At 32.5% G+C, this 23616-nt stretch overlaps 4 protein-coding genes across 4 annotated transcripts; 3 read left to right on the top strand and 1 right to left on the bottom strand.

The window, feature by feature from the left end:
- Positions 1 to 149: 149 nt before the first annotated feature.
- PADG_12144 (uncharacterized protein) lies at positions 150 to 662 on the bottom strand (the record flags this gene model as incomplete). The annotated part of the gene is made up of 1 exon (XM_010763697.1): positions 150 to 662. The coding sequence occupies one exon, from the start codon at positions 660 to 662 to the stop codon at positions 150 to 152; it is 513 nt and encodes a 170-aa protein (XP_010761999.1).
- A 9334-nt stretch (positions 663 to 9996) lies between these two features.
- Positions 9997 to 10356, top strand: PADG_12143 (uncharacterized protein; the record flags this gene model as incomplete). The annotated part of the gene is made up of 2 exons (XM_010763696.1): positions 9997 to 10105; positions 10157 to 10356. The coding sequence occupies 2 exons, from the start codon at positions 9997 to 9999 to the stop codon at positions 10354 to 10356; spliced, it is 309 nt and encodes a 102-aa protein (XP_010761998.1).
- A 6042-nt stretch (positions 10357 to 16398) lies between these two features.
- Positions 16399 to 17998, top strand: PADG_12142 (uncharacterized protein; the record flags this gene model as incomplete). Its single annotated transcript, XM_010763695.1, has 4 exons — positions 16399 to 16689; positions 16808 to 17023; positions 17153 to 17753; positions 17889 to 17998. 4 exons carry the CDS (start codon positions 16399 to 16401, stop codon positions 17996 to 17998), a joined length of 1218 nt encoding a protein of 405 aa, XP_010761997.1.
- A 678-nt stretch (positions 17999 to 18676) lies between these two features.
- Positions 18677 to 19092, top strand: PADG_12141 (uncharacterized protein; the record flags this gene model as incomplete). Its single annotated transcript, XM_010763694.1, has 2 exons — positions 18677 to 18961; positions 19009 to 19092. 2 exons carry the CDS (start codon positions 18677 to 18679, stop codon positions 19090 to 19092), a joined length of 369 nt encoding a protein of 122 aa, XP_010761996.1.
- Positions 19093 to 23616: the final 4524 nt, after the last annotated feature.

Here is a 23616-nt window from a genome sequence, read left to right as displayed (position 1 = left end):
CGTAGTAAATCCTATACCAGCCGCCGTGGGCACCGATTGCTGTGGGTTTTGAACACACGGGGGTTAGTTCATGTATATCTAGTATTCTGGTGTTCACTTGTGCAGACAGTGTTATAAAGAAATCAAAACTGCTTTCAGAGAGGATTGGACTAACCGTTTCTCCTCTTGACAGTGCTGGGATGCCTGCTCACTACGACAGGGCCCCGCTTGATGGGGTCCGGGTTCCCCCAGTCCATGGCGATGGGGTTTATACCGGATTGCCCGGGGTATGTTGTCAGGATGATACGGGACGATGCTGTCGATTTGCGAGGGGTACTGGTACCGGTACCAGCATCTGGACTCATCAACGGGCTGACATATGTGCTGGTTGGAACTGTAGTAGACCCCTGTTCCACCTCCACTGCATTCCCAATAGCAACGGAGGCGCTACTAGATATTGCTTGGCCACCATCGACTTTCGCTGTTATTGCATCAACATCCGCATCTGTATCATCATCCGCAACGGCGAAGTTGTTGCGGTGAGATGAGGATGCCAGCAGAGCAACGCGCCCCTTGATGTTCTCGACTGAGTTGGCGAGTTGGGAGTTGTCGAGTTGGATCTTTGTGAGGGCTGAGAGGATTTCACCTAGGGTGTCGTCTGGGTTTATGGAGGGGGTTGTCATTGTATTGTTATGTTTTGAGGGCTTGGTGGAAAGATAATGGATGGATTGTTTGTAGATGGCAGTCGGTGGTGATGGATGGAGGAATGTGAGATGGATATCGGGCTGGTGGTGCAATTCACTGGTGATATGTTAGAATTCCGCCTTCAGCTTCAGCAAGGGAGTGTGAGTGGTGACGGTAAGTGGTATTACGTACATGGCGGGCGTATGCGATGACGGCGGTGTGGAGCCTAAGCTTGGTGGTTGCAACTTCTAACAACCAGAAGATGTAGAGTGCATTATTTGAAGAGACAGGCGATTATGGATTTGAAAACAGGATAGTAGGTTGGTAAGTTAGATAGTTTTAGCTTCTGTGTTTGTTGCTGTTGTTCAGGGAACAGAACAGGTGGAGAGGGGATCTTTATCCGGGTTTATTGCCCCCAGATTCGCCGAGACGTGGTAGTTAAATAGATGACGGGAGCGAACGACTTAGTTCCCAAGGGTCCACTCAGGCTCCAAGCTCCGTTCCAAGCTCTCTGTTCTAATCTGATCCACAATCAATGACATTCTTCTTGCCTTACAAGGAGACACACAGCGTTTCGGGGTTAGGGTATATATACTCTTAGTGTTTAATGAGTTATAAATACTTTTGTATAATTAACTACTATTTTATCTCTTCCGAAAACATCTTCTTCAATTAAAATGAAGAGCTAAAACTAGAACTAGTCAACTCTAAATTAACCTACTCAGCTTAAATAACTAATGAGCTTGTTACTTGTTATTAAGACAAAAATAAAACTAATAAGGTTATGTCTTCTGATTTATTCAATATTAATATTTGGCAATCACTTATCAGCAGACTTCTCTTATTTTAGAATACTTTCAAAGTGTCATAGATAAATAATATTAATATAAAAGACTATATCTCTATTTCTACAAAGAATTCAAAATACAATATAACTATATATATAAAACTTTTTTAATTATATAAATTAGTGAAAAGTTTATTAAAAAAATATCAATTTAAAAATATCAATTATCATACCAATAATATATTTTCAGAAAATATTTAATATTTAAAGAAAAATAATCAATTATTAATAAACTTTATTATAAATTTAAACTTTAAAATAATAAATGATATTAAAAGTTTTTTTAGAAAAATATTATTTTAATATATAATTATAATAGTAAATTAAAAAATTATAAAATTATAAATTTTTATATTTTATATATTCAATAAATTTAATTTTATACTTTATATTTTGATATTTAATAATTATAATTAAGTTAAATAATTAAAAATAATTATTATCATCATTAGTTATAAAAATATAATTATTATTTTTTAAACATAGTATAATATATAATTATAACTTATTATATATAATTTTTAGTTTGAAAATAACTTTGTTTTAAGTTAATTAATAATAATATAAAATAATATTTTAGATATTCTCAAAATTTAAATAAATAAATAGTGATGAAAATAGAATATTATGATGCTAAGTGTTAGAGAGTGAATGTGAGCTGCATGAGAAAGAATGTCTCTGTGTTGCTAATTGCTATAATAGAATACTAAGATTGGTGAGAGAAAGGGTCTGCCTTGATTATAACCACTCCACATGATCACGTGATTAAATGTAAACAATGTTGGGCTGTTGGGCGGGCGACCACTCCACTGCACGTGATGAACCCCTATAAAGTGTTGGAGCCTAGGCTTTCTATTATGGACTAGCGCACCACACAATAGTATATAGCATCCCTAAGATAGGCTACCAATACAACCACTTCAGACGTTCAACAGGTTATGGCCCAGATAGCTTGTTTTTCTTTTTGAAGAGCCTTCTGCACTACTTCTGCACTCTATTTCTTCTTCTTCTTTAATCTGAGGTATAAAATGTCTTGCAGGGACTGCATCACTAAATTGCAGCAAGAATCTAATGAAAAGTGACTGTTTTGAAAGCTTTGATCATAGAAAAAAGATCAAATCAAGAGAAGATAAACAGATATCTTCAAGAACATGAGCTGCAAAACCATTGGATACCCCTGCAAGAAACAACATGAATAGAGACAAACATGAATACAATACATATACCTCTGGATCTAGAGAAGAAACTGATCAAAAAGATGAAATAAATATAAATGAAAGCAATATGAATATAATATGAATGATGATGGAATACATGAAAAAACAGAACAAACAGATAGAAAGACTCATACAAAGACTTGAGAAAAACTCAGATTTCTTGTCAAATACTACTAAGAATTTCATTAAAAATAAAGTTGATGAATTTCACAAAGATGTAAAAATTAAATTGAAAGAAAAGCATGCAGTCATCTTCACTGAAGTCAACTATCTGAAATGAAAGAGCTTTATTCTTGCAGATGTTTATTTGATTCAGACAAAAGATATTCTCAACAAAAAATAAACAGCATCTTTTACTATAATTTCTCTGAAAATTGAGCTTTAAAATAAGAAAAATGAACTTCTTTACACAAGAATCTTTCAATCTTTGAATGTAATTGTACATGATTTTCTAGAATCACTGGATAAAAATTTCTATCTAGCAGTAACTATATAGAAAAATCTTGCTTAGTGCTATGCTATATTTCATGCAGAAGAATATCTTCAAATCACTAAGAAGTTAAGAGACTTACAGCTCAAAAACAATGACTTTCATATTTATCTTGCAACTTTTCAAGATCTAAAGGCAAAACTTGTATCTCTAGGTGAAAATTGAGTTGAGAGTATCTATTATGATTTATTCATACTAGAACTGAGAGACTGATAACAGAAATTTGTTAGAATGAAGCTGAATGATTTCTATGTCATCAAGCAGAACTTTATTCAGAATTTGAATCTTGATGAATTGATGAATCAGTTGACTAATTGTGTCACTATCACTACAACTCATTCCAACTCATCTGCCGCGAAAGCCGCCACTGAATGATTTGATGAATGTCAATGCCACTACTGTGAGAATACAGAGCATATGATCAAACATTGCTAGTTCAAGAACTCAAATCTCATAAGCACTGAATGACAAAAGCATAATAAGAAATATATTAAGATATTGAAAAATAGAGATAGAAATAAGACTAAGAATAGAGATAAGAGCAAAGATAGAAATACAGAAAATCTATTTGCAAGTTAGTCAAGTCAAGTATTTTTTACAAAATTTCTTTAAATATTGAAAAACTTTTGAAAGATCAGTCAAATTGTGAGTGAAATAAGAAAAGAATTTAATGAATACAGCAAGTGAAAGACAAGATAGATTGATATAGATGATGAATATGATTGATTTGAGAAGAACAATAGCTAGTCTATATGATAGCTAGTCTGTATGATAGTTAGTCCAAGAGAAGATATTGAAATCTAGACTTTATATTATGAATTAGCGCACCACATAATAGTATATATTGTGCAGTGCACTAGTCTATAATAGAAAGTCTAAGCTCCAATAACATATAATCTAGCGAATTGATATAATTCAATCACATGAATCAAATTATATGATCAGAATGAATTGTTTATTGAATCTTTATTGAAGTCTAGACTTTCTATTATGAACTACCACACTGCATAATAGTACATAGCATCTCTAAGATAGGCTATCAATACATTATTATTATTATTATTATTTGTTTAATGCCTGGAGGCATGTGATCAACTGACTAAGAATAGTCTATCATCGCAGTCACAGCATCTCTCTAAGAGTATCAGATGTGTCAATGCAGTAGCTAGTCTGCTGTCTGATATATATAGTCAGCTGAAGCTCTCTTGAGAGTCTATGTACACAGTAGCCCTTATTCTGAAGGTTCTGAATGATGTGATAGCTGAAGATTACAGAATTGAGAAAGCTAAGAACTTCTAGAGTAATGTGTAGAGATGATGAAAAATATATATAAGAAATATAAAAAAGAGAGAGAGAAAGAAAGAAGTTAGATGTTGAATAGATTCTAATAGCAGTGTTGAATGTCAATTAAGAAGCAGATATTAGTGCATCAGATAGAGAAGATCATAACTTCTCTTACTATGCTGAGAAGTCAGTCAATTACTTTTTTTAATTCTCAGCATGCTTCAGAGATTTTAATTTATTCAATGTTCTGATCTTTTCAGTTAAAGAAGAAGTGCTCAGAGGTCTTATCTTAGCTGCAAGAGCAGATGAAAAGTATGTTGTCATTTGTTCATCTGTGATGATAGGCTGCAAAGTCACTGTGATCTGTTATAGCTACTAGCAAGTGGCCTAGATTTCTTCAGAGAAGAGTGAGCTCAAAAGAGAGTTCTTTTGACATTGAGATATTGAGATTCTTGTATCATAATATGCTATTGAAGCTTTAATATTGTTGCAGTGAGACATTGAAGTATTCTTTAGCATAGAATTTGATCTATACCAGAATCAAAGTGCAGTAAGTGCATTTCATTATACAGATTGACTTGACTGCAGCATCTATAGCATCATTGTCTGAAATCTCAGTGTTATCAGAGCATTATTGAATATAGACCTATCTCAGACTATCTGAATCTGAGCTTTGTTTTGCTTAAAATCTATAGAGTTCATTGAACTTAGTAAAAATGAGAAAAAATATTTATATGAATATATCTGTGTGAAGTCTTATTGCAGTTTCTTCATTGTCTAGAGTCACTATAATATGCTGTGCAAACATAGAGAAGGGATTTTATATTGCTGTCTTGAGACTAATAACTGCTGCAAGTACTTCAGCATCAAAGATCTCAGCAGTGCAGTTCAGAGGCAGCTTATCAAACTTCAGAGATTGATTTATTCCTCAGTATAAACAGTAGTCTCTGTTTGAAACTTCTTGACTATCTTTGAAGTCATCAGTGTATATAATGAGATTAAAAGAAGATATAGCTTTCTAAAGTCAGTTTTGAAAAGCTGTTGATTCTGCAGCTTATCTTACAATCTCAATTTCTAGTATCTTTTACTCTCTATTTGATATGCTAGAATTGTCTCAAGAAGATAAAAACTCTGAGTCAGATGTGATAACTGTCATTTTAATATTTTATTTAATTTATTTAAAATATAAGATATATTATCTTTGATGTAGAAAATATGATGAGTCAACTGCAGCTATATGAACAGCTAGTCAATCATATATTCTTTCTATCCAGGCTTCAACTGAGCTTTAGCTTGATTCATGTAGAAGAACAGAGGTAGATGTTGTGGCAAAGACAGATAAAATGACTAAAGTAGCATTATTAAAAACTATTTGAATCTTGTCAATAACTATCTAAGAGATTCACTTTGAGAATCAGATCTCAACTTTATAAAACAGAGTGCTGAAGGCACAGCTTTAAGTCACTTATCTGAGCAAATATGTTTAACTTTCAAGTGAGACTTCATTTAGTGATTTAACATGTTCTGTAGTAATTCTGACTCAAGTGCATGCAAGATGAATATGTTCTCTGAAGAGTAACTTTCTGTCAAAGAAAACTTCTAGCTATCTGATGTAGTTATTAAGAAATATTGTCTGTTCATTAAAGAAGATAAAGAGCTCTAAGTACTTGATTTTTTTATGAAAGTATTAAAGCTCTGCCTTGACTAAGTCAAATGAGATTTCATTGTTAATATCTCATTTCAGAGTGTAATTGAGAGAATTCTGAAGCTAATTTTCTATTTATTTAAAAAAGCTTTCAGTCATTAGAATTGCAATGTCATCTGTATATTCAAACTGGTCTTTGATAAGCTGGAAAAGAGGTCCTACATAGAGTAGAAAGAGAATTATTGAGACAGAGAATAAAAATCACAGAGAATCTGAAATATCTTTGATTGAATGCTATTTAGTTAAATTAAAGCTAGCTGTTAATTGAGAAAAGACACTATTCACTTTATCAGAACTGCTGGCCAGCTTTGTTTCTGTAGACATTTTAGAAGTTGGTCTTGAAGAACTTCATTGAAGGTCTTTTTGACATTTAGAGTGATCATGTCAGTCAGAAGATATTTGTCTCATGCCTCTTATATAGCACAAACTAGTGCAGTGGTGAGATCTACTGCAAATTTCTATTAAATAGTACTATACTAATCTTCTGCTAGAATGTGATAATAAAAAATGAGATGAGATATTTATCTAGCTATCAGATACTCTAGCTCTTTGCTGAGACAGAATAGTAGTGTAATTAAGTAATAAGACTTTGATATAAAGTAATCTCTTTTCTCTAACTTTGAAATAATCACTACCTCAGCCTTCTTGAAGCTTTAGAGGTAAATTTCTTGATTTATATAATGTTGAAAAAGTAGAATAATTCAATTGTCTATCACTGATCATGTCATTTGAAGAACTTTGACTATAATGCTGTTCAGATCAGAATATGTATTAAGTATCTAACAAATAACTCTGTAGACTTTCTGCTCTGTAAGAAGTATTCAGAATATCTCTCTGCATGAGATTGTTGATGTATGCTCTGAGATATCTTCTGTGTCAAAATGTATGATTAAAAATGTCTCATGCGGTAGAGAAGATTTGCCAGTATAAAATCGTTTTAGATGTTTATCAGAATATTATAAAGAAGAAGTAAAATTTTGAGATTGATATTTATATTATTTGATAATCTTGTAGATATCTGATAAGAAGGAAGTCTTCTCAATTTACTGGTGATTTCATGCTCTCTTAGCTTTTCTAATTTCTGTCTGAAATATTATTTGTTTTGATTAACAAAGACCATGTCTACATGCTGTATGATATACTCTTCTGACTATTTTGACTACTGGGGTCCACTATGAGGTATGACAACTCTTGAGTCCTGAGATAAGAATCTAATCATGACTCATTTGTCTTTCTGTTCTTGATGCAGAAGATGATTAATTCACTGTGTCTACTTCTTGTGAAATTATTTTATCACTAAAACAGTCTGAGAGAAATTATTTGAGAAGATCATCTTAGCTGTTATGACAGTAGCATATATTAACATAGACTTTGATTCAGTGATGAGGTCTTTAATAACTTTGATTATATTATGTCTTATGACTTGTCTTAGTACAGTAGTCTAGTGTGATAGAGAGTTCTTGTAAATGCAGAGTATCAGATTCAGTACTGCAGATAGCTTATTGCATAACTCAAGCACTGCAGCTAGCTTTGCAGAGAAGAAGTTGTTGACATGACTCAATAGAGCATTGAGCTTATAATTTGCTGTAAAAGAGAAGTTCTTCATGATTAATAAAACTGCTTAAGTGCAGTCAGTTATATTCTCAATGAATTCTCCTTCTAATGAGAGGGCTTAGTGGGGATTGAAGTTGATATTAATTTGATATAGTTGAGCTGAGATGACTATTGTAATGTTTGACATATTCTGAGATATATTGTTTTGAGATAAGAGGAAAATATCTGAAGGTTTTAGCAAAGTAGAGAAGATTGCATGAGCTCTTTTTTTTTCAGAGTGAAGAGAAGTCTTGATAATAATAATGTCACTGTTTTTTTGACTCATTGCAGTAAAATTATATAGACTATTAATACAACTACTTCAGACATTAAACATATATAAGACATGATCATATGAGGAAGATAAATCTAGTCTTAATACTAAATCTAACAACTTCTACTTTTTTATAATATTAATTATTATACTTTTCATGCTTTTTTCTAAGATTTAATTTATTTATATTAAATATTTTTATATAATCTAGTTAATTTTTAGATTTAGTTATAATTTTAATTGTTGATATAATTTTTATATAATAGTTAATTTTATTAAAGTTATAAATATTTTATATTTATTAAAACTACTTTTATATAATTTTAAAATATTTATATAAAGTATATTTATAGTTATATTTATATAAAAACTTAATTTTTAGTTTTTTAAATTATATAATAAATCTTTAAATTTATTTTTCTTATATAATAAATTCAATTAAAATATGAAAATAATATATTTATTATGTTTATTATATTTTATATTTTTTTTAATTTAAAAAGATTATTTTTTTTATTTATAAATAATATTTATTAAATTTAAAATTTTTTATTTATAATATAGTTATTTATAATATAATATAAAATTAATTTACTTTAAAAGATTAATCTACTTTAAATAATTAATTTATTTTAATTTTAAATTATTTTATTTTTAATTATTTTTTTATTCTATATTTTTAGTATTTTTATTATAACTATCTAGTTAAGTAGATAAAGTAAAATTTTTATTTTATAATTATTTTAATACTATATTAAGTTATGATATTATTCTTCTATAGAGATTAATTTTTAATATAATTTGATTATATATTTAAATAAAAACTTAGTAAATTAGTATAATAAAATAATATTTATTTAATTTTATAGATATTAATAATTAGTAATAGTTTTCTTTTTTAATTATAAATTTGATTTTAAATTTAAAAAATATAAATAATTTAAGATAAAAAGTTATTTATTAAATATCATTATCTATATCTATATAAATATAATCAATATAAATAAAATAAATATTAAAAAAAAGTATAAAAAATACTATAATTAATATTAAAAGAGAATAAAAATATAGATAAACTAATATAATAATTTAATTTTTTATAAAGTATTAATTCTAAAATATTGATACTTCATAAAATATTAATTTTATAGTATTCATTTTTCATAAAATACTAATTTAAAGTACTGATTTTTTATAAAGTATAAATTTTTTATAAAGTATTAATTTCTGTTAAAGTGTAAATATAAGCTGCATAAGAAGAAAACTCTCTGTGTTACTAACTGCTATATAATGAAATGCTAAGCTTAATGAAATGAAAAGAGGTTGCTGAGATCTGCTCAGATTATAATATGTTGAGCTGTTGAGCTTTAGTTGAGTTGTTGAGCTCTAGTAGTCTAAATAATCATTTCACTGCATGTGATGAACTTTATATAGTTAGCTAGCTTCAATCTCAATAATAAGAAGATTAATCATTCTACAGATTATGATCTGAATAACAGATTTTTAAGAAAAACAAGATGTTTTAATTAGAATACACTGAAATCAATGTGATATTGAATGAGTTCAAGATTATCTTCTTGAAAAGAAAGCTCTTTGCATACACAGCTGGTTATATTTAATAGTAATACTATTGTAGCTACTGTAGAGAAGCAATTACTATCTTAAAGAGATTAAAATCATTTATCTTTTGATCAATTTTTATTTAAGAATCTTTTTATATCAATCATGAATAGTTCTTAATTATCATCAATCTTTCAATCAAAATATAAAAAGACATTACAATTACAATTAAAAGTCTCTCAATTCTTCCTCTCTATTATTGAACAAGAGTTCAGTTCAAAAGTGGAAGAAAACAGAACAGAATATGCAATGATAGAGAAAAATACAATAGGGGCCTCTGGCTCAGCATGTGATACTGACAAGATGCTAGAACATGATGAGTCTAATGATGACACTTCCAGTTCTATGCTGATGTCTATATCTAACATCAATGATATGATAATCATGTCAGCAGCAGATCTTAGAGCACTCTGTCAGCAACTGCTCTTAGTACACTCAATTCTAAATATCATCTTTATAAAAGACTTAAAACAACTAGCCTGTGACTATCAGAAGAAGATGCAGGTCTCATTGAATACTAAGTCCATCATCATATTTGATAGAATCAATCATCAAGCATGGAAGATTAGCATTTTATCAGATGCAGAAGTGATTAATGATGTAGATATTTTAAACAAGAATCAACATGAGTCTTCTAAAGACTTATCATCACTTGATCAATAATATTAGACAACATGCTCAAAACTTCTCTACTGTTGAATGTTGCAGTCTCTAGTGAGCTCTGTTTGAATAATACTTGAGATCATTCAATCAAATAATGCAGCAGCTCTATGGGAGAAGATAGGCATAGAGTATGTAATGTCTTTAGAGAAAGAGAGAATCAACATTTTCAAAGAATTGACATATCTACATGTCAAGAACAGTGATTATCTGTTATATATATACTAATTCTACTATCTCTCTGCTCGCATTCTAAAACTTGCAAAGAACTCTTATGAAGACTTTCTTCATGAACTCTTATGAAGACTTTCTCTATGACTTTTTTATTATTTACCTCCGCGATCATCAAAGAACCTATGTTAAATTACACCTTAACATATTTTATAGTACAGATCAGAAATCTATCATCAATTTGAATATTAATAGTCTGATGAAGCAACTTGCTCATTGAACAAGCAAGACAAAAGATTCAGAGCAAACTAGAGCTTCAAGGGCCAACACAGCCACTAAAGACAATAACAATAAAACCTCTACCATATTTATTAGATGCAATTTTCACAATATTTCAGGATACTCAAAAGCTCATTGCTTTCAGTTAAACTCTAATAAGACATTAGAATGATAGAAGAAACTTCAAAAGAAGAAAGACATCAATAACTCTGAGGGTGTCAAAGAAAGAGAAAAGAATAAAAAGAAGAACAAGAGTAAGAATAAGAAAAAGAATAAGAATAATAAGAAATCTCCTGGCAGTAAAATGTCAGATCTTCTTGCCTTACAATCAAATATCAATGCAGTAATTATTTTATCTACATTATTCAATACTCTCTTTAAATTCTGGTATCTTGACATCTGTTTAAGCTTCAATATAATAGATGAAAAGCACTTAATATTGTGTGCAAAGTCATTCAAGAAGAATTTAAGAATCAATACTGCAGATGAAGATCAAGAATAGATCAAAGAGATAGATATCATTCTTCTAAAATCAGAAGAAGAGGATATCTTAATCAATGATATCTGCTGAATTCTCAATCTTACTGTCAATCTTCTGTTCTTTGCAGTGCTAGAAGATCAAGATTTTTGATATCAGCTCTCAAACATTATCTCTTTCTACTTTATAATAAAGGCTCTGAATGATGTCAATTTTACTGCTATTTGTACACCTATAATTCAATATATAAGATAGTAGAATGAGAATTCTAAGATGATGTCCATCATTTGTCTTAAGCCATCAACTTTATGGCTAAATCTCATAAGTATAGAGATACCATATTGATAATGATGGGAAAATCTGATAATCATATCCCCTTGATCAAAACTCTTATGAAATGGCATGTCAATCTAGAGCATATTCACACTGAGGCAATCATTGCACTAGCAAAAGACCCTTCATCTGGCATTTGTATCAAAGGGTATAAAACAGACTTCTTTTATGACAGTTATGTAAAAGCAGATATGATACATAAATTCTCACAAACCTCTATACCACAGGTATTATGAGCAATGCAACATATTCATATTGACCTCACTGGCGGTAGTTGTACACTGGATGACATATCTGATTACTTTATTAAATCATGATAAGAAATCAAATATTATATGCTCATCACTGATGATGTCATTTGTCATAGATAAATATATTTTTTACACACTAAGGACCAAGCTGTGGATTATTATGCTCACTGAGTTCAATTCATGAAGAATTTTGATTTTACACCATCAGCGCAAGTTAGGACAGACATTGATGGTGTTTTTCAATCAGCAAAAATGACTAAGATGATGGTCAAAGATGGCACAATTTAGAAATCAACTACATCTCAATCCTCTCATCAAGATGATGTTTCTGAGAGAGGAATCCGCATAATAATGACATGTGCTAAGGCAGTGCTTATAGGCATGAATTTACTGAAGAAGTTCTAGGCAAATGTTCTTGAGACAGTAATTGCAATCATCAATAATACATCAATATTTACTACTCTTTATAATGAAAAGTATTGATCTACCAGCAATAATGGTGAAGCATTTATGAGATACTCTTATACAATTTCAATCTCAGTACTTATCAATACCCTGCTCTAACTTCATCATTTTAAAGAGTTAGACATTAATGTTTATGCTCATCTTCATGAATCTCAAAGATCTACTGATAAGCTATCTGCTAGGGCAGAGAGCTTCAAACTCATTGAATTCTGCAGTAACTCAATCTACTGTCTATGAAGTTCTACTAATAACAAAATAATTATCATCAGTAATGTTATTTTCCCTGCAAAAGCATCTATGATATTAAAAGAAGATATTATCAATGTGACAGCTGAAGCTGCAAGTCCAGCAACATATTTTATGAAAAACACTATCACTTTTGAAATAGCTAATGCTGAATGGGTAAGATCAGCAAAAGCATTCAGCACATATATTTCTTCTTTTCTCACCAGTTCCCTTTCAAAAGAATATAAGAACATCATTAATAGATCAGAGGGGATTGATGAATACTGGAAAAGATTAATGAAATATAAGATTGCAGATTTGAAATGAAAAAATATCTGAACAATGATTTCACATTCTGACATTTCTAATGATAAGTCTATAGCCTCTGACTGCCGGGTTTATGTCAAAAAAAATTGTCTGAAAGATATAAATGCAGATTCTGATGATATTTTAAAAAAATCTCAATGAGTAATATGCAACAATTGACTAAAGAAAAGCACACATGAAGAAATATATACATCTGTTGTCAATGATACTACTAACTATATGATGTTTGTGATTGCAGTCAAGTGAGATTGAATCTTACATTAGATTGATATAGTAATGATCTATCTACATGATCAATTAAATAAGACTATCTATATGCAATAATTCTCTGAATTTGAGATGAGAACTTCACACATAATGATATACACTGTTGAGAATTCTCTATATGAACTAAATCTGACAGCTAAAATCTGATATAATTTTCTTACAGCATTGCTCTGTGAGAATGGTCTTAAATCTAGCCTCTATAACTCTGCTCTATAATGTCATATGTCCTGCAAGCACCTCTATATGACAATTTATGTGGATGACCTTATATTATAGCAAAAGATTTAGCAGATGCTGATTGACTAGTCAATACTCTGATAAATAAATTAGAAATAAAGAATTTGAAAGAACTTTCTAAATACTTGAGCATAGAAGTTGAATGTTGCTCTGATGATGGGATAAAATTAACATTAAGATATTATATCAATTGCTTAGTGCATGATTTCTATCTAAATAATGCTATCTCTGTCTCAACATCAATGCTAGAAGAATTGAAGATCAATGATGCCTCTGCATCAGAATGAGAAGGAGGGTTTATCAAACAACAATATCAACATGAAGTAGGATGTCTGCAATATCTAGCAGTTAAATTACATCTGAATATTATGCAAATAGTATCTCTACTAGCGCAGAAGAACATTACATCTATATCTAAGACATGAAGGGCACTTCTTCGCGTCATACAATATCTAAAAGAAATGAGCAATCTAGATGTTTTATATGAAGGTCAAAAGAACAAAATTGATGATTTCTTCAATGCATCATATCTGCTATTAGATTATACAGATTTGAATTGAGCAGAATCACTGAATGATAATCACAAATCTACTTCATATTTCATATTCAAGCTAGCAGATGCATCAATTTCATGACACTTATTCAAACAATCTTGTGTTTTTTTGAGTTTAAATAAAGCAAAATATGTAGTATTCAGTGAAGTAGTATATGAAGCAATGTGACTATACAATATAATAATAGATCTGAAATTCATTACAATAGAGAATTCTTTGCCTATCAGAGCAGACAACAAAGATTCAATTAATCTAGCTACTATTGCTGCCATTACAGCATGTAGCAAGCATATTGACACTCACTTCCATTATTCTCACATGCAGTTGAATGAAGGTGTTATCTCAATCAACTACATTCCCACTTAGGATATGGCAGCAGACGGATTAACCAAACCTCTGGGCATAGTAGCATTTAGGCGTTTTATTAATTTACTAGGGCTTTTCACTGATAATAGTAATGATTAATTTTTAACATGTAGCAAGTTTTTGGAAGGATCTAGGTTAAAATAGCTAGCTAGCATAGAAATAGAAGATTAGTAGGAACAACATCACGCACATTGGCGCGTGGGGGTGTTGGGCTGTTGGGCCCTAATTGGGTTGTTGGGCCCTAGCAGCCTGGGCGACCACTCCACCACACGTGATGAACCCTATATAGTTAGCTAGCTTCAACCACAACAACAAGGAGATTAACCATCCTAAATAATGACCTGCATGGTCACGTGGTCACATGATGAGGGTTAGGCCTAATCGGGCGCCGGGAGAGCCGGGCGCTGGTCCAACACTAAGAAAAACACAGCCACACTTTGATGGGCCTGAATCACCAATCACTATTGCAGCTTGCTGGCGAATGATCCACTCTATGGGCGAGAGAGGACGATGTGATAGGCTAGCGCCTGATTGATCAACCTTTCATACCAAAACTTAACGCTCAGATGATTCTTGTTTACACATAAATTTTCTTTCCTTTCACATCAGTCATTCCACCTACTAGAAATCTGCGAAGATAAGAGAATCACACTCTCAGCTATTAAGAAGAAGCAGTATCAGAATGCATTTCGCTGTAAATGAGAAAGAACAATTAGAGATATACCAGATCTAGCCGTCGTCTAATTCAGCATGACAGAGGCCCTAGCTATATAGGGAGAAGCGACTGAACCCGCTAATCCGCCTGCGGTTGTGTTTTGCTCTTCAAACCCCCCTCCCCCCTCCCCTCCCCTCCTCTCCCCCACACCAGCAGAGAGCATAGGCCACGTACATGAGGAGCCTTAGAGATGAGGCAAATTGCGGCACAACCAACCCCCCAGGCATGCCAGAAGACGGTGTGTCCTGAACCAGCTGCAATTTTTTTTTTAATTCCAATCATCAACTAGCTTGCTGCTGAGCAGTGGGAATGGATGATAATCTAGTTCGTTTGGCGGAGTCCGAAATTGGCTGTTTTATGGTGATCCGCTCGCTTATTGATCCCTGAGGATCAGGATTTCCCAACCGGCGCCCGGTTGCAGGCAGGAGAGGCTAAACATTCAACTCATAATCACAAAATCGCTATACAACAAACTAAATTCCCACTGAGCAGCAGCAGCAGCAGCAGCAGCAGCAGCAGTAGTAGTATTTGGCCTTGGGTTTCAAAAGTTGTCAGGCCCATGGGTGAAAGCAGCTTTTGACTTGTTTCCCCAAAGTGGAACACAAACATTCTGAGACAAGTTAACCCGAATGTTGCCAGGTTTAAGGATCCTTTGGATTTTAGTCCTTTCAACCCGCCGTCGACTCTCTGCGCGACGGAAGTAGTCCACATCCCCACAGCTGGAACGTCAGCCGGACGTTGGTTATAGAGAGAGTTAAACTTTGCTTAACAAATGGGGGCCCACTTTAGTGAAAGAACTCTATCCCCCTGAAATAAACACAGGCTACTTGGGGGTGCCACAGCCAGCCAGCCAGCCTCTAAAAATCCAACTAGCCTTGTTGAACGGGGACAAGACCAGACAGCGGCATGTCAAGAAGCCCTGGGGGACCCCAGCTCGATGAAACCAGAAAATAGGAAATGGGCGTTATTATTTTTTTTTTCATTTTATTTTTTTTTATTTTTATTTTTATTTATTTTATTTTATTTTTTATTTTTATTGTTTTCACTTGGAAGTTTTCTTCCATGTGAGCTTGACGCTCTCTTTTCATTCATTCTTCCTCTTCCTAACCACCAAGATCGATAACACTGGCATCATCCTTGTGTAATCAACACACTGCTACCAACACTTTTAATCGAGTGGCGATCGGTCACTGATAAATCGAAGGCTCTCTTCCTTCGTTTTCTTCTTCTTCTTCTTCTTCTTCTTCTTCTTCTTCTTCTTCTTCTTCTTCTCTTCTTTTTTGTTGTCACTGCGGTTATTCTTACGTAGCTGCTTCCACTTCCCACTCAGCAAGAAGCTGCATAACGCATGGTGGCAGCAAAAGGAACTTCACCTACATGGTCTCACTACAGGTAATACGCAGTAGGCCTGCAGTTTTCGCTTTCATCTCCATCGCCTTTATACTGGGCTTGGTCAAGTTATCGCAGTCGCTGGACCACCGACCATGGACGAGATACACCTCTGCAGGCGGGCGGAAACCTGAAGGTAATGGTTTTTGGCCGCTTCGGCAGCAACCGCAACATGCACAACATGGAGAGGTCCTTGTTAAACCTACAAACGTCAATATCACAGGCATGGTATTTTACGGACGACGCAGTCGGGTCGAGTCGATGCATTGTTATGTTGAGGTTAGTTTTGGTTTCCTCTTGTTGTTCTTTTTCATCGGCTATCTCCACGAGATATACCATCGATTTCTCCTTCTCTACTTTTCATCAACTCTTTCATATCGCTGATAACTTTGACTAGAGAAATCTGGTAGAGAATGGCGGTTGGCTGGATGAAGTGCTGTGGTTCGCCAACACAAAGAACAAAGAGGATCTCGCCTATCTCGACGAGATACTTAAGCGGTCCCCGCGTTACAAGAAAGTCCCACTGGACAGAACTGTCGGGTGGCCAGACTATGCAAAACTGTGGAGGGTGGTGAAAAGGGGTACTGTTTACGTGAAGATCGATGATGATATTGTACGCCTCCGTCCCCTCCCCTTTTCCGAAGAATGATTCCCATTTTCAGTCCCAGCCCCCGTATACGCGGCCCGCAGTCTCACTCTCACTCATTTCTCCACATCTCATCGCTTACAATAATCAAACCAGGTCTGGCTCGCCGACGACGCCATCCCACACATGGTCACCACCAAACTAGCAAACCCAGATAACTTCGCCGTCTCCGCCAACGTCATCAACGGACCCCCACTCAGTTTCCTCCATTTCCACCTAGGCGCTCTGCACCCATTCTTCCCGGAGCTGGAGGAACACGCCACCCACAAGAACCGCAGTGATTTGCAGAACTGGCGCCCGTCCAGCCACCCCTTCTGGGCCGGCAAGTCCGACTTCGAATGGTCGTTGGACAAAGAGCCACCATCTGGCAACACGCATCGCTGGCTCCGCCTCGAAGACGACAAGAGCCTCTGTCGTACCCCCGTCGCGAAGCTGACGTATGACTTTTGGGGCCCGACGTATGAAAGTTGGGCAATTGCCGCGCAGCAGCATTATTCTCTGCTGGAGAATATAGAACGTAACACAATGCATCTGTACAAGTTCCAACCGCCTTGGAATATGCAGGGGCAACGAATTCGGATTAACTGCCTTGCCATTTTAGGAGATGATGTTTTGGATACCGATGTGGAACATTGGCCGGATGATAGAGGGGATGAAGATATGATTGTTTTGGAATTGCCGAAGAAGCTGCAGAGACGTGAGTTCGCTGCCTTTTTGGTCCTTCAAAATAAAAAAAAGAGAGAAGCAAATCATCTTTCAAGAAGATTTGCTCTCTTTTGGATCTTCCTCTGACGAATTCGGGAACAAGAAACTAATGCTATCATATACACAGATGTCCTGGTTGAGGGCCGCGCTCTCGCTGCGCATTTTAACTTTATGCATCAAGCCAACTCACATCGACGGATTTACTCTCTCGGTACAACGCCTACGCAAAGGAAATGATCTGTAAGCCGCCACCCAAACCAAAACAGCAGCCGAAACAACAGCCGAAACCTAATCCAAATGCGGAACCGAAGAAAGAGCGGGAAATGGAAAAAGAGCGGAGATAATGTTATTCTATTTACTGGATATATTTTTGTTTGTATATTCCATGTCTCCCTTTTCTTTTCACTTGACTCGACCTCGTTACCACCTATCTCCCTATGAAAGAATTTTACAGCTTTGTTTTCGACGCTTTAATTAACTGGAGATTTGATTTGGCCACATATTGGATATTTTTCTTTTTGCGAGTTCGCTGATTTCGGTTAGACATTTGTTATGTTTCGATGTTCCTGTACATAAACAGAATGCCGAGAATATACAGAAAGGCACTATCGACAGATTCCATCCTATACACATCCATATTCGGGCAGGGCATTTCATATTTAACGCTCTGACAACCTTTCAAGGACATCTGCGTTGATATCGGCGCAGTGACATAACCTCTTCATGAATGCGCATGCACACACGAGCGTCCATTGTGTTTATTTTTGTATTTACTGAATGCGAGATCCCATATATATAGGGGTTGGAGCCTCCCGCACGAAGCCCCATCACAGCACAATTTCCCGCATCTTCACAACCATTTGCAACCGGGCTTCATCTCTCCAATCCACTCCTCGCCTGACCAAAAACTCCACGATGGGCGTCACACCTCAATCCAGCACAAGGGGGAGCAGGCCCCCCGTCTGCTCCCTCGAGAGCGTGAATCACTCGCGCCTCCTCTCCCAGGAGCCCAGAGAGGTTCAGAAGCTTCTTCGCTGCTGCCAGTCGTCGCGCTTCTTCTACCTGGACCTGCAGGATATCGATGGACGACGGGTCGTGGGTGATAAAAGGTTATTCGATCGTCCGATTCCGGACAAGATGGGTGCTGGACACTTCTTTGCAGAAACAGAAGAAATTACTCCAAAAACCGCACAATGCCTAGTTTGTGGTGTTTTTGCTTGTTACAGTTTCTGTTTCTGATTTTGCAGTTGGATCCGGTGCAAACGTCAAAAAACCTATGTGGGTTGTTTTCAAAAGCTTCGGAGCAAAGCTCTAAGAAGAATGCAGAGTGAGCGTATTTAAAATACCCTTTATTCAAGCAATGGAAATAGTGATCTCGATTTCATCACCAGCTATTCACTCTGATATAACATGGTGCTTTAAAAATTATGAAAATCAATATAAATCTCTCAATTAAATGATTATATCTATTTAATATATATATTTGAATAGAGATAAGTTTTTAAATTGAAATAAACACTTTGAAAATTAGAGAAAAATCTTATCTTTTAATGTAATCAATCACCTAGTGAGACAGATCATCTACTGAGACAGGTTTTCACTACACAACGCGTTTAACTACTTAATTGATCAAATATCAAAATGTCAGCAACCAAAGATGATAATTCTTTATACAAGGAAGGAAGACTTACTCTAGCTATTGAAGCAGTTAAAAAAGATCAAATTTCTAGTTCTAGAGCTGCTGCCAGATTGTACAACATCTCTCATTTCACTTTTTATTATTGACTTTATAGCTATATGATGTGAGAGAACTCTCAGTTAAGAAATTGAAAACTGACCTCTATTGAGGAAGTATCTCTTGTTCAGTGAATAATCTCCATGAATGAACATGGTCAGCCTCTCTGAGTGAGCACTGTACAAGAAACAGTCAATCTTCTTCTTGTCAATTGAGACAACTCTTCCAACTCAAAAACTGTTGATGAAAGCTGGATTAAACAATTCATTGACCACCATTGTTAGGCTCAGCGCCCGACCGAGGCCCGGTGCCCCGGTTAGACTCGACGTCGGATTAAGCTTGGCGCACGATTAGGCCTAATCCTCGTCACGTGACCATGTGGGTGGTTATAACCCGGGCAGGCCCTAGCACCATCTTTCATCCCATCAAGCTTAGTATTTTCGTTATATAGCAGTTAGCAACGCAGAGAGTTTTCTTCTTATGCAGCTCGCATTCGCTCCCTAACAACCATTCTGAGTTAAAAACCCAGTTCTCTCAATTGTATGACCATCAATAAGCTCTATGTGATGATTCTAAGATTATTCAAGAATGATTTAAGCTTGTATAAAATTACTATCTAGAAATATAGCATTGTACAGAAGAATATATACAACTTTGATGAGACTGAGTTTCAAATGAGAGTTATTGAAACAGTCAAGATGATTACTGAGTCAGAGAAGACTTTTCATCTGAAGTTTGTACAGTCTGAAAATACAGAATGAGTTATCATTATTGAGAGAGTCAATTTAACAGACTGATCATTATTTTTAATAATCATTTTCAAGGAGAAGTTACATCAGACTTCTTGATTTGAAAATGAGCTACCATATAACTGGAGGATTGAAATCAGTGAAAATAAATAGACAGCTGATAAGCTGGGTTTAATCTGACTTAAAGAAATGTTCAATAAATATACTTAAATCTATATAATCAATTAATATTGACTCTTGATTCTTGATGAACATGGCAGTTATAATGATCCTGAGTTTGATCAGTTTTGCATTTAAAACTTGATTATTTCTCTTTATATTTCAGCTTATTCCTCTCATCTCTTACAGTCTTTAGATAATTGCTTGTTTTTTCTCATTAAAGCAAGCATATAGAAAAGAGGTTGAGAAGAGAATAAAACTTGATATCAATCATATTGATAAAAATAAGTTTTTAACTATCTATTTTTTAGTTTATATAATAGTTCTGAGCAAAAAAAATATTCAGAGTGAATTTAGAGCTACAGAACTAGCTCTATACAATTCAAAGCAGATTTTTTCTTAGCTCAATATTTAGATACATACATCAATCTTCTTAGAGATCTCACATAGCTCTCAGACCTTCTAGGCCAATGTCATATTTTATAATATATGACAACTGAAGCTTCAGAGTGAGAAGATTAAGAAATATCTCAAGCACTGTACATAAAGTCTACTTAGTTCAATCAATCAAGCTCTAGAACAGCTAGTCAAGAGATGTCAAATGACTATACATAGTGCTATTATTTTGACAAAAGATAACAAAGAGCTGAAGACTATAAATGTAAAGCAAAAGAGAAAGTGAGAAAGATGTCATACATACATAAGTCAGAAAGAGAGCTTGACTATTCAAGAAGAGATAGATTATGTACAAAAAAACATTGCAAAGAAAAAAAAAGTAATAGAGTAGTCTGATAAGCAATCACAAAAGTGAGTAGCATCATAGTGTAATAAATGTAATATTATAAAACATACTATTCATACATGCTCTCAGTGTACAGAGAATAATTTATAATATAATTAGCTAACTTTACTATTTAGTTGTGATGATATTTAATTAGAAAGATATTAAATAATGAAGATCTATCTCAGTAGATAATCTATCTCACTAAATGATTGATTACAATAATTTTATAAAATATATGTAATAATTAAAAATTAATTATCAAACTTAAATATAAAAATATAAATTATAATAAGATTTATATTTAAAAAAATTAAATTTATTATTAAATATTTTTATTAATAAATTTTATAAAAAAGAGAATAATTTTATATATTTAAAAGCTATAAAATATTAATAAAAAAAGCTTTTAATAATATATTCAAATAAAGTAAAAAGTAAAATATAATACTTGAGAATATATTTATTTTTAATATATTATAAATTTTATTTAGAGTATAAGTTATTTTTTTAAAATTTTAAAATATATATAAAATCTTTAATACTAAATTATTTATAATTTAAAAATTTTTTATAATAGTTTATAAACTTATTTTAAAAAAATTTATTATTAAAAATAATTATATTTTTTTGAATAATTAAGTAGTAGTTAAAAAATTAAAATAATATATAAAGATATTCAAATTTATTTATCTTAAATATTAATATTTTAAAAAATAAAATAGTAAAATTAATAGTAATAAATAATATTAAAATTTAAAAATTAATATAAAAATTTATTTTTTAAGCTTATATAAAAAGAAAGATAAAAAATATATTTTTTAATATATAAATTAAGTTTAAAAAAATTTTTATATATAAATATATGATAAATTTAAAATAAAACTTTTTTTCTATAATATATTGAAATTTAAATAAATATATTTTTATAATTTAATTAAAAATTCAGATTATATTTTAATAGATTATTGATTAAATAATATTATTATAAAAAATTTAAAAAAATTACTTTATAATATAATTAATTATTAAATAAATTATAATATTAAAATTTTTTATATTAGTTTTTTATTTACATATTACTTATTAAAGTACTTTATGAGAAATTTATACTTTATAAAAAATTGATATTTTAAAATTAGTATTTTATGAAGTATTAATACTTTAAAATTAATACTTTATAAAAAATTAAATTATTATATCAGTTTATCTATATTTTTATTCTCTTTTGATATTAATTATAGTATTTTTTATACTTTTTTGATATTTATTTTATTTATATTGAGTGTATTTATATAGATATATATAATAGTATTTAATAAATAACTTTTTATTATAAATTATTTATATTTATTAAATTATTTAATATATTTTTTAAATTTAATATCAAGTTTATAATTAAAAAAGAAAACTTTTATTAGTTATTAATATTTATAAAATTAAATAAATATTATTTTATTATAATTTATATACTAATTTACTAAGTTTTTATTTAAATATATAATCAAATTATATTAAAATATAATTTCTATAGAAGAATAATATCATAATTTAATATAGTATTAAAATAATTATAAAATAAAACTTTTACTTTTATTTATTTAACTAGATAGTTATAATAAGAATATTAAAAATATAGAATAAATAAATAATTAAAAATGAAAAAATTTAAAATTAAAATAAATTAATTTTATATTATATTATAAACAACTATACTATAAATAAAAAATTTTAAATTTAATAAATATTATTTATAAATTAAAAAAATATAAAATATAATAAATATATTATATTTATATTTTTGTTATGAGTACGTGTAAGAAGGTTGGATTTCTCTAAGATCTATGGCGAGCTAGGGAGCTATAAGATGTACACCTCGACCCAGGGTCAGAATAACATATATCTGTGCTGGTAGATAGGCAAGTTGGTAGGCAAGTAGGCAACGCCTAACATATGCTCAAACAGAAAAGAAAAAAAGCAGCGCCCTCATTGCAGGGGGTGTAGGTAATAGCATGGATAGTCTAAGCATGAGATTTTCAAGGGCACCCACAATGTTGTGGGGCAGGGTTTGAGGAGGGGGGAAGATCAATGAGCAGAGTGCGTTCAGTGACCATGTTCTCATAACCAGCAACAGCATCTTGCGCATCGCCTAGAGCATGCAGGGGATATCAATGATCATGAGAGAAATCATAACCCTTCCAGCAAACTAAATATTCAATCTTGTCTCCACATCTGGTTCTCATAGTCCCTCATGTCCAATATACACTCAATTTCATAGGACTGGAATTCATTGCCCTGGGTATCATGTGCATCACATTGGGAATCCATAACAGGGCCAGGGGGCGTGGGCTATCAGCCAAAGGGGTCACATCCAGGTGGGGCAGCTTCCAGATGGGTGATTGAGATGACAGGATGAATCCTGAAGTGAGAT

Source organism: Paracoccidioides brasiliensis, assembly GCF_000150735.1.
Source record: "Paracoccidioides brasiliensis Pb18 unplaced genomic scaffold supercont2.8, whole genome shotgun sequence".
Taxonomy (NCBI): domain Eukaryota; kingdom Fungi; phylum Ascomycota; class Eurotiomycetes; order Onygenales; family Ajellomycetaceae; genus Paracoccidioides; species Paracoccidioides brasiliensis.
This window is presented reverse-complemented; position numbering and strand designations above follow the sequence as displayed.